Source organism: Melitaea cinxia, chromosome 1, assembly GCF_905220565.1.
Source record: "Melitaea cinxia chromosome 1, ilMelCinx1.1, whole genome shotgun sequence".
NCBI lineage: Eukaryota > Metazoa > Arthropoda > Insecta > Lepidoptera > Nymphalidae > Melitaea > Melitaea cinxia.
In genome coordinates this window covers 11,860,300-11,873,500 of record NC_059394.1, presented here as the reverse complement: position 1 = coordinate 11,873,500, position 13,201 = coordinate 11,860,300, and the positions used below count along the sequence as shown (strand labels likewise).

The 13,201-nt window shown below is 30.7% G+C and overlaps 1 protein-coding gene across 1 annotated transcript in view; it reads right to left on the bottom strand.

Annotated features, from left to right (window-relative positions):
• LOC123656953 (agrin-like) overlaps nucleotides 1–7,143 on the bottom strand; it is a 65,252-nt gene extending 58,109 nt beyond the window's left edge. The window contains exon 1 of the mRNA XM_045592564.1: nucleotides 6,288–7,143. Within this exon, the coding sequence (XP_045448520.1) occupies nucleotides 6,288–7,077 (790 nt within the window). The 5' untranslated portion in view covers nucleotides 7,078–7,143. The remainder of the gene's footprint in view (nucleotides 1–6,287) is intronic.
• Nucleotides 7,144–13,201: the final 6,058 nt, after the last annotated feature.

The following is a 13,201-nucleotide window of genomic DNA, read 5'->3' as shown; positions in this document are numbered from 1 at the left end:
GCCATATTGTTTTATTGCAAATTGGTTGGACGTACCGCGCCTGTCCTTTACGTATACGAGGCTATTAAACTACGACCGGTGCTCAGTCACGTGTTAAACGAATCCAATCGCTGCACAATGTTAGACGGAGAACGAGCATCGACTCTCATGACACGTAACTAAAGCGCGAAAAAACGTATGCAAATATCAAACTCAATTCTACATTCCGATGTGAAGCTGTTCAATATTTAAAAAAAAAACAACAATATTGTTGCCAAAACGGTAAACTGTTCGTAGCATATCAGTATTTAGGTAAGGAAATAGTTTAAACTATTGCATTCAACGCACACTCACGCAGTGCTATTTGATCTACAGTTAAATGTATACGTCGAAAAATATCTTCTTTATAATCTTCTTTCTTCCACTTTGACAGTCGGATAAAAAAGAGATAATTAAATACCTTATTAACTGTAGTGAACCTATGAATACAATTAATGTAGTAGTGCTACTAATACTCGTAAATACAAATGCAATGATTTAGAAAGAAATTACATTGATTCTCATAATGACTATTAAAACAGATAACTGTAACAAAAATAAACCAATAATAGTTGTTTAAAATGCGGAATTAAATAGATGTTGGATGGAGAGTATTTCAATCAAGACCAAGATTAAATCCGGTGGGGACGCAACAGGAAACTGAAGTGATATCGATTTACAAGGAATCTAGGCGGCCGGTACAGCGCCGCAACAAATTGAAATTGATATCATCGGTGGGCAGCTACCGGATATTACGGGTGTCAAGCCCAATCACACACCAGCAAGCCTAAGAGCGATCTGTATCTTCAAATCCTTAACTGTCTTTGATTGCAGATATTTTCGTGCATAGTCACGAAACTTAGAACCTTAAATTCCTTTAAATCTAAGTTAAGGGAAGAACTAATTGTAGCTAATTTTGTATTAAACATACAACTTAAAAATTTTTGCTAACTTTGCAATTTAAAAATCGGTGACGCGGTGCTACTTATTAGACTAAACACCCGCGTGCTAAGCAGCCATTAGATATTCATTTCCATTTTTGAATAAATCATAGCCTTAGACTCAATTATTTTATTATTAGGGATAAACTAGCGTGTTGGGGTCTATAATTAAAATGCAACCAAAATATAATACTTTACGTAAATTAAAGCGTTTTTTTTTATTATTATTAAATAACAACTGCTCCTTGTAACCGAGTAACTGTCACGGCACAAAAATTACTAATAAAACTTTTCCGTTGCGTGACAGACACCTTTGTGATTCTAAAGAAAAGAAAACTGAAGTTGAAATTGAAGTCAAATAAAAATGAACATAAGTCTACAATATGCTTGATACAAAAGAGTTTGTTTGATCCGTGCTGGTTTTTATCATTGATATAGTTATTTGCCTAAAGGAATGAAATACAAGCAAGGTAAATATTGCATTAGATTGCCGCACACATATATATAATATTATGGATACATGCATAGTTGCATATACATGTTTAGCGTGTAATCACACCACACTTGTTTAATTCTATCGTGACATTCTATGAATAGGCGACATGTCGTCGCTACCTGTCACCGATATCCCGGTCCAGTGTCAACGTCTTCAAAAGTACTAAAAACAAAATTAATTTAAATAAGTGTCTTCGTCGTCTACGATTTCATGTTATACAAAAGAAATCTTTCATTATATTTATCTAATAATTTAATGATCTAAAAATAAACTTAATTGATACAATACGCTTTCAATTATTTTCTAAGAGCTATGTTATTTCATTACTTACTATTTTATTAGTATTTTACAGACGGCGTTATATTTATAAAATATTTTCCTCTACTTGAAATGTAATAGTCTACATTTCTTTCTTTTTTTTAATTTAAAACATATTAACAACGAAAATCATAATTTAAAATGTGACAATAAAACGTACACCTTAGGTATTTTCGTATGTGCATATATTCATATGTGCATATATTAGGTATTTGATATGCGTGTAATCAAAATAAATTACAGACAGAAACTGTAAACAACCGCATAGCTATATATATGAAGTTTACATTTTTAGCCTACAAAGTACGCGATCCTTCAGGGTTTGTAATGTGTAGATAATTAGGTCATGAATACTTAGTTTTATTATGGAATGCTGAGCTACTGAATGCGTTAAAGTGTTAGATATATATGTAGGCATTATTACATATTACACACTTATACATGTATATTATATCATATATGTACGTCATAGCTACTTAATGTAACATTTTCGTTTATGCTTAATTAATTATCATAATTTGATTTGTTCAATATCCCGTGACCGCGGTCGCAGTTACATATACGTTAAAGCATAAATCGGATTTTCTTATGTACTAAATATTTAAAACCATTTCAGTTCATATATTCCTGAAGAATTTTGTGCTCGAGCAGCGTGAAAATTAATCGATCGATTAGCCATTCGTTCCGAAGCTAAGGTTGAACGTGACCCGTGACTCAGTCCCCAGGCACTGCCGGTAGAAATTAATTTTGTTGAAAATGAAAAAAATCAAACTGCTACAATTTTTTTACACATTATCGGATAGAAAAGAATGCTTTTTAATTTATTGTATATACCGACCATTATTAGACGACCGTTAGCAAACATCCGCATGTTTAAGGCTTCATTGGCGCTGAATCAAATGTTTTTATAGCTTAGGTACTTTTATTGAAATACGAGACATTTGTAAGTTATCTAAATATAGTACATACATAAACGTAATGAAAAGGTAATGTTTATTTTGCTTCTTTGTTAAATATGTACAAGATTATACAAATATTTTATATTGGAATAAGTAAAAATGAAATCAAGGTTAAATAAAACTGTACTCGTGACGCAAACGAAAAAGTAATACCGTCTTTGTATGTACCAGTGTATTACATTTATACGTCCACATCAGTGTACCAGCAGTGTATTTAAGGATTTAAGTCATTTGAAACTTGGAATAGTAGATAAGCTACACGGTATTGGATTATATAAGAAAGAAAGTTACATATTAGAAAATTAAATAATATACGAATGAAATTGCGCACAATTAGTATAAATACAGAAGTATTATAAAAATATCAACAATTACTGGCTATACAATTAGTATTATATATGTGTAATGTTATAAATGAAACGTAAATGAACTATTTATATGATATAATTGAAAATTTTATCGATGACTGAATAATTGAGTTATTATTAAACTCAATGGGCCCAAAAAGTATCAGTATAATATTAATGGTATCATATATTCAATGGATCCTAGTCTGAAATATTAGCACAGACAATGATGAAAAACTGTAAGATACATTCATAAGCAAAAATCTATCCCGCAACCGCACGCTGGTCTGATCACTATACTAATCATCGTCGAATACTTTATAAGTCAAATAGTTCTATTGATAATTCAGATTTAAAAAAAAAATCCATTATAACTTGGTTTTTGAAGTTGTACACATTTGCAGCTAACGGGTTGTATTCGCGAACCGCCTCGCGCCATTTTGATTTAAATTGTATTAATTTTATATTTATTAAATGTAATTATTTCAAAGGGTAAAAGACGATTTTCCTGCTGCTGTTAAATTTCGTGTTTAGTATCTAGTTAGTAGAATATGCGTTATAATTATTCATTTTAATTAATAAATATCAACACATAATTATAGTTTTTTTATTTCTTATTAAAAATAAATAAAAGCTACACACTCAACGGCCCCTAGTAGGATTTTCTCCTGTATCGGGGGTCCACAAGCACATACAACACACAAGCACCCAATTTTTTATCATATATTTTAGAATTTTCTGTCGTGAGCGGGGATCGAAGTCGCGACCGCCAGCGCAACAGCCAGCGCTGTGACCGCTGTGCAACGCGTTGTATTATATATGTATAATTCTATACCTATAATATTTTCAGCGTCAATTTGGAGTGGCACACAATTCTTATTTTTTATAAAAATCATGTCTGTTACGTAATCTGTGTCGTTCCAATGCGATTAACGGTTGTCTCTAAGCTTTACTCGAATATTTTTACACTCGTCAATATTTTCTCACTACATCGAAAAAGAAATTGACAAAATATTTTTAAAGTCGTTAGGTCACGACGTCTGCGATGTAGGTTTTTGTATTAATAATAATTTAATCCTTCTATTTTCTTAGGTAAAACTGTTAAATATTACTTGCATTAAAGTGTTTGAAATGTAAATAAATACCTGCAGTTTTTGTTCGCGTGTTATGGTGGTATAATTATACTTCAAATCTGGTATCTGATAACACAATAATTAGATAACGCTGACCTAGTACTATAATATGTAAATAAACTTATTTTTATAGGTACGTTTTAATTCAAAATGAAAAAAAAATCATAATCCCGCCATTTTAATGACACTGTTTTTTTTTCTAATTTTATTACTATGATGGCAAAGATCGAATTCCATACAGTCATATGTTTTTGTTAATTATCACGTTAATGTAGAAAATGTATATATTGTTCCTAAATCACCACTAATTTTAGTAACTAACTCAGTTTAATACCTTGAAATGATAAAATTTAATATTTAATAATATGAAAATAAAATATTTTAAACAGTATTTTTTCTCGTGTAATCTGTGGTAATAATAGCCTTGCAAAACTATTATTTACTAGCTGCCCTTGAAATCACAGACTTGGCTTCGGCCTTACTTTACCAGTCATCGAATCAGAAGAAAAATAAAGTTACTTCAGACTTAGCTCCGGCCTTTTGATATATCAGAACGAAACTTACAAATTCAAACTAGGCTGTATGGATTATAGTCCTTTGCCTTTCCCTATGGGGGATAAATTTTAAAACAACAACAACAATACTAGCTGCCCGGACAGACATTGTTCTGTCAAAAGTTAATAGTAAAACATTTTTTAATAAGGTTTTAAACCTTCCGTGGGCCAGAAACGTACAAAAAAATAAATTCGCCGAATTGGTTGGGACATTCTCGAGTTATACGCATAGATAGCTACATTCATTTTCAAACATTTCAAACTGACAAAACTCTTAGTGATTAATGAAACTCTTAGTCTAGTGATTAATGAAAAAAAAATTTGTAAGTTTGTTAGTTTCTGTCAAATTTTAATTTTCGAGTTAACTTCTGGTTCAATGACCTTAGTGAAGCTGTTTAAATGTTTTATGTTAAAGTTTTGTAGCAGAACTTTAGTTTTAGTTTCGTGTATCAGACTTTAATATCAATATACACAATTACGTTGTCACATTTTAATAAATCGAGTAGAGTATTTCAATAACATTTTTTGTAGTATTATTTGTTTTTTTATCATACAAGTGTTATATTTAAAACTTACTAAAATATTTTTAGTATGACTTCAACTAAACTAAATTAGACATCGTCTATCTTATAATCGTCGTGTCTTGATATCGTATTATATGTAACTAGCTGTGCTCGCGACTTCGTCCGCGTGGAATAGTGACTTAACATGCTCAACGTGATTCTTTAAATTTGTATAACTGTTTTATTTGTGAACCGATTGACATGAAACAAACAGTAAATGTTCAGCTAAGCTTACCACAATATATTAGTAAAAACCACACCTACACCGGATAAACCGTTTCTATTAGGGTGCACAAAAGCACAGACAAACAGACAAAAATTTAGACATTCATTGTTTTGGGTGCTATTTGCGTTGATAAAGGTCCCAATAATATTTTTTCTCATATAACTTAAACGTACAAAAAGCGACCCGTTACATTTTTATTACATATATTGATATCTAAGTCCTAGGTATAAGGAAAAACCAAATTAAAAAGGTAAATAAATGAAAATATTGAAATTTATTTACAAATTAATATTTTAATTTTATCCGATAGTTTCATTGCAATTTGAAAATCCTCTACATGGTGGCCAAAGTGCCACTAAAATAAATGTTCTGTCAGAGAGAAAAACGAGCGGAACGTTACTCCACACACCCGCGCCCCACACTCGTTCACCTCACTATTTCATTTCAACAGAATCAACGGTGAATTAAGGGCGTAGGCCATACAAACGGTACTTATCATTTATATTGCTTTGGAAATGCACGATTAAAGCTTTCTCTTATTTATGTACACCACCGTTTTCTCTTATGTACAGTAACAGTTATGAAAATCGCGCGTTTTCCGTAAAATTGTATTTTATTTTTACGCATACATTTATGCTTATAACTACAGTTATAATAAATTTATGAAATATTAGTGACTAATGTTCAAACTATGTCTACTATTAGGGTAATAATGTAATAAATGTTACTCACAGTTATTTGTCAATAAGAACCCTGCCAAAATGCCGAATAATGATAGAAAAAATAGCAGAAGCAGTATTATAAGAGCTGGTTTGCAATAGTTAAGCCAACAATAATCTTCAGAATTAGTTGCTTGAGTATTTGGAGGCAATGACCAACATTTGCCGTAAGTCAATTCCGATGCACTTGTAGAGCGCACGACCGCACTGTTTCCTTGCTGATTAACTATTACACCCTGTACCGCAGTTTCATTTCTTTGATTATGAGTTGCATTTTTTTCTGAAATTCTTGCAAATCCAGAATTATCTTCTTCTTGTGAGTTTCCATACACTCCATACGATGCCACCATGTCTACTCCTGAAAGTGACCTCGTAGTACCGTTTCCGCCACTGTCTTGCACGCCATTATTGTCTGAAGTAGGCCAACACTCACACGAACACCGATCCTCTTTTCTTCTCTGCCTAATTTGCGCCGCATCAGACCTCGTAATTTGAACATCGATTTTTTTCTCTTCCTCCTTTTTAATTTTATTGTCTTGTGATACGCTGTCTTGATTCGAACCATAATTACTTTGTAAGTTTTTATGGTTTTCTATATACCAGTGTCTCTCCTCTGCTCTCAGTGTAGTATCGTTATTTCCTTCGTAGACGTCTGCGTAATTTGAGAGAGGGTGGGAAGAGGGACTGTAAACAGGCACGGGCGCAAGCTGTCCATATCCTCGGTCATACTGCGGAGGCCTCGAGTTCGTCGCGTAGTAGGTAGTTGATACAGGAATGGTATACTCGTAGCCGGACCTGTTCATCTTCAGTCCTTATTTGCCACATTTGAAATTACTTATTGTCGAAAACGACATTATTTTCACTGGTTATGTAAGACGTCTAAAATTTTGTTAAATATTATGATGCTATTCTCTTAAAAAGGTAATATTATATACAATAATGAAAATATTATTTTGGAATAAGAATTATGAAGAGGTAAATACAAGTTAGAAAACAAACTTGTTTACTTTATTATTTGTTACATTTGTAGGCAGAAAGTTATAAAGTTGAACACACATCTGTTTATCTCAATTACTCCTCTTGTACTCACTGGTATTTATCTTTTGTGTTAGAACAAGCGCCCCTTACTCACTCACTTCGAAATAGAAGGTAGAACGAGGAAGTCGCAAAGTAACAAAACAATTTTGACTTGTCGTATATAAACAAGTGAATGTAATAAAAAAGTGCTGATATTTTGTGCGATTGTTTCACAAAGTGTATATATACACAAACATATATATACAGGGTGTGGCGTCAATAGTGGTCCACCGTTGTGTTAGTGGTCATAATGATGACATCGTTTATTATTATTCTTTGACATGATTACAAACACTGTATATTCGACGTTGCAGAGCATGTATAGCTGCGAATGGGGGCCATTTCGAGCATTTGGTGTAATTTTTAGAGTGTTTGTAATCATGTCAAAAAATAATAATAAACGATGACAGTATGACTTGTTTTTTTTTTAATAACTTGTTCTAATTTACAAGTTAGGCCAAGATCACTCTGTAACAGTAGTAATTTTTTGTTTTAATTTTAAGTCTTTTTCAATTAAAGTTGCAATAATTTTTTTTATTAATGGGATGGCAAATCGTTTTAAAATCTGTGTTTAGTAGGAATATTTTAAAATGAACAGGCACTGACAGTGTAGTTACTTTTTTTACAAAAATCATAAGTATTGACGCAACTAAATTTTAAAGTGTATTTTAATGAAAATCTTCCTTTCTTCAATTAAAATTGGATATCTTTCTGTTAAACAATAGGATCTGCTATTGTGATACAATTTTGAAATTGGTATTTAGTAGGCATATTTTTAAATGAATGGGCACTGACAGCTTAGTACATTTTTTTACAAAAATCGCTCTTGAATTAGCATGATATGTTAAAAATTTGGGTTTAAAGTAGAGTAAAACCAATTTTTTTCTTGAAAAGCCTTAAATTTACATTAAAAACATGTTATTTAACGATAGCTCTAGTGTTCAGCAGTAATTGCCAGTAATCAAAATGAAAAAATAATGGTATTTGTTATAACTACAACCAAATTTGTAACAAGGGGTACAAATATCGTAAAAAAGTAAAAAATAAAAATATTTCCGGAACCTTTGGGTAAAAATGGATAAAATTGTAATATGTTATAGTAAATTACCTGGTTTATCGAATCCTTAACGGTGGACCACTATTTACGCCACACCCTGTATATATATATATATATATATATATATATATATATATATATATATATGTTTATTTTCAGGTACAAAAAAGACCCTTTTAATTTCGTTGTAAAACTAGTTTGACCGCTGAGTCAATAATTTAATGGAGTGTTAATCCCTGCTGCGGTTGGTATTATATTCAGTAATAATTAATTACATTAAGAGCAAACATGGCAATAATTTAATTGTGTTTTTAGACGCTACTATAGTTATGCCAAAAACACATATTTAAAAATGTAAACAACATCATTAAATAAAATATTTGTAATAAACTACGTAAATCTTTGTAATTTTAAATTTAGTCGATATTTTATTATTATTTAATGTTAATAGATTTCATATTAACACTTATTAAATGTTTATAACTTCAGAATAGTACGTTATAACTCGTTTTATTTTAGTGTCTAATTGTTTTATTTTCTTTCGTAAGAGGTTTAACGCCTTTATGAGTTTTCGTATAGGGATTATTTATTAAGTTTACCGAAGGACATAGACCAGACCTTGCGTAAAAATATTTTAAGGATACCAATAGACACCGGAGTGTTGGTAAGGACACCGAATCATTTATTTTAGTAGAAACATCTCATAAATTTAGGAAATTCATTTGACATGCTAAGTAATACAACCCAAAAGCTTCTATTATCAAATCCAATTTTTAACGAACATTTAATGAAATATTCACAATACTATGTAGTTTTGCAGGTCGCAGCAGGGCTTGTGTGAAAATTTTCAAAATTACGTTTTAGTAATCCTTAATTTTTTTTCTAAAAAAATCCGGTTTCGAAGTCAAAAAAGAAAAAGAAATAAACAAAGAAATGAATTCACACAGTAATAAACCATAGCGTAGTGTTCTTTTATATCAGATCCATCACAAGATTGAAATTAACATCACTAGACTAATTTACTTATTAGTGTTTTATCACTAACAATAAAACCAAAACAAAATGTTTATGTATCAATCCTGTTTTCGATTTTCCTAATTAAAGCCTTTAGTGAGATTTGACATGAACAAAATGTATTGCACGAAATTTAGCTACAAAAAACGTTTTGGATTAATTTGTTCTATTGGTTATGTTTTGATTCCTTCGGTATTTGGCTCCATTGTTACCAAATTCTGAAAACTGATTATCTTGCATCTAAAGCTAGCTTAAAAGAATACCGTGAAAGTTTGATAGATTGAGTCGTGATCTCATGTGTACTTAGTATACTTGAACTATTAACGTTGTTCGCCCTCGTTATAGGTTCTGGTGGAAATCGTATTTTTACCCGTTTTAAACGAGTTCGTGATGTTAAATATCTATGTAATGATAATAATCTATGTAATATACAAAAGCGGATAAATTTTTTGTTTTATTAAATTCTTAAGTTAATTTATTCCGTTATAATTTCTTTAAAGTAAATACTTTTAACTGACTTCTAAAAAAGGAGGAGGTTCTAAATTCGATTGTCTTTTTTTATTAATGTTACCTCAGAACTTTTGACTGGACCGATTTCAATGAGTTTTTTTTATCGAAAAGTTGTACATGTGGTCTTATTTAAATTTAAGATCTGATATGTACTTTTCGAGCTATATCTGATAATGCGTATTAACTTGATTATTTTTTCGTCGCCTTACGTTGTATTACATCGCATAGCTTTTCCTTAGCTGTACCGATTTTGACGATTTTAATTTTATTTAATCGAGATCTGATGACTGCTTTTTAAGTAATCTTTAATAACGCGTATTATTATTTAACATATTAATTAACCACTAACCTACTTTCTTTAATTACTCGATGTAATTGAAGTCGGTTTTTATTCGTTTTTTTATTAACTATGTATTTAAACAAATGAGAATATATTAATCAAATTCAATTTGATTAGTCCGTAAATATCCCACAAATGGGAAAAATATTCAGATTTATGAAAAGATTTGCAATTTACTAAGTTATAAAAGCGGTGACTGAAACTACTTGCGTCCGTCCCTTATGGGGTGACTAAACTAATTCCCAAGAGCTATGATATGTAACCAGGTGTCTATAGTAAGAAACTTATCTATTAAAAACCAATGAACTGAAAGTTTAATCGCTACCAAAGAAAAACTTGGTGCGTTGTTTGCACAGCGACAAACATACAGACCATAAAGAAATATGATACCAAGAGTATTTGCTCAAAAAGGGAATTTTATTCCGGGTAGAAAGCGTTAATGAAACGTCTCTACTACACAAACCATCATAAATAAAATAAATAAAAAACATAACAATAGCGATTTTTTTTTAAAACATACATTGTATGACTTTTTTTCTCAACATATAATTTTTTCTCTGTATCGTACGTTTTTTATCTAGAGCAGGTCAGGTAAATCTGCGCAGTACACCTCTAAGTCTGGACGGTTGAACGTGCAAAAAGGCACAGTGAAGCCACCTCCTATTTACCGCAAGAGACATTTTCTAGTGCGCTGTTTACACCTTTCACACTTTCTGAACAATCGAACTACATATTTTGTCCAGAATTCTATTCCTTATATACATTCACTTCTTCTGCACGAGCATTTTAACCTTTTTTTAAATTATTCCTATGACATTTAATTTCAATTTTATTTAAATAAAAATGAGTTTAGTACATAAAAATAAAATAATATTAACCGTTACAAATTAAGTCGTATTTTTTTTTAAACTTAATAAATAAAAAATATAATCAATATAAGAATTAAGTCAATAAAGTTATAATCAGCAAATGTTTGACTTTGAAATTCGCTTTAGCTACCTACTAGCCAAAACTTTCCATACAAGAGATTCATAGACCCGAAATTAGACAAATGAGACAAAATGAGACTTGAATGGTTTAATGAGTTTCGTAAAAAGTAACTTTTTACAAAGACAAAACAAAAAGACATTCCTGAAGTAAGTTTGTCTATTGCCTCTTGTAAAATAACTTTAGCCATCCATTAACCCATCGGATAGCTAAAGTTATTGTTCTGTCGATTTGAAGAGACATAAAATAGGTTCTCAAAATACCCTCTTTTCGCTTCAGTCAGCAATATTAACAGGAGTAAGAACAGTAGTTGGTGACGTTAAGTCAATAAAATGGGGGAATAACGCACCATTCAGCTGTTTCGACGAAACGGTTTGGGTCACAGTCGTGTGTTAGAACGATCGGTAGCCGGCACCTGAATGTAAAATGTATGCAAATATCCAAAACGTTTAAATAAGCACGTAGTAACTTATTATGCGATCGTAATTCTCTTGTTCGTGGTACTTAGTATCGCTTTATATCTGTAAATGCTGGTAATTATATTTATCATGTTATATCAAGTTATATTAAAACTTTGTGTTTTGTAGTTGTTTAAATTATTGGTAAATATTTGGTTTTTAAAATTAATATGTGAGTAAAAACTAGAACTCCTTTAAAAACAAATTAAAATACATTAAAAATGGTTTAATAAAGATATATATTTACATGTATATAAAATCAAAGATCTTCTATATATATATATATATATATATATATATATATATATATATATATATATATATATATATATATATATATAGTACCCGGGTGACCGAGCTAAGCTCGGTATTTTTAGTAAATCGTGTTTTTTGGAAATCATAAAGTATAAATACGAATTACATATTGATAAAATATTAATAATATTTTTCGATTTTACCGACATAATAATAAAAAATAAGAACAGTCTATTTAAATAAAAAATAACGAGTGCAATTAGAAAAAGAAAAAGAAAAAGAAAAAGAAAAAACAATTGATCAGGGGACATGTGGATTTGAACCATGATCTTCTCGGTTGATCCCGAGCGGCCGATTTCCCACCGAGCTATTTCAACTACATTGACTTATGCGAAATTTACCTTCGTATTCTAACGATATTTTTTTCAATTCCTAAAAACAGGGATAAAACGACATTTCCTGAAAATGAATCCTAGCCAGATAGATTTATCTCCCCCGAAACCCCCTAAATACTAAATTTTATGAAAATCGTTGGAGCCGTTTCCGAGATTCAGATTCTATATATATATACAAGAATTGCTCGTTTAATAGTATAAGATATATATAAAGTGTTTCAATGTCAAATAAATAATAAAGATTAAAATCTTTGAGAATTTTTTAATAGAGCCAACTACAAGCACTAACGTTGGCTATTAGGAACCCCGCTGCACATCATGTATTCAAAATAGTGTAAAAAGTCTCAGGATTAAAAATTAATTCAAAGTAAAGCTAACGTATGAAAAGAAAACGGAATTGTGTAAATCTTATTGCCGCAATTATACCAGATCGACTTAGAGTTGATAGTTAGTAGTGCCAGGTCACTTTTGAAATTATTCTGAATTCGATTGTTATTTTTCATGTGGATGACCTTAAATAATTTCTATACCGATTTTAATAGGCTGAACTGACTGACTGACTAATTTTTGATAATTCTTTTTACTATACCAATTTTGAGGATTACTTTTTATTTGAATCTGGCGATTGTCTAGTAGTATCATTTTAATTTGAGTGAGATTTAACGAGTATTTTTTTCGAGTTATCACTGATAGTATATATTGTACTATAGTTGTCGATGTTAATAGAAGTCGGTTTTTTAGTTTGAGAATAAACACACTTATTCCACAACTAAAATATTGTATTCCGTCAATTCAGTGTGGTAACGGATCGATAAGTCGTGTCCATTTTTCCGA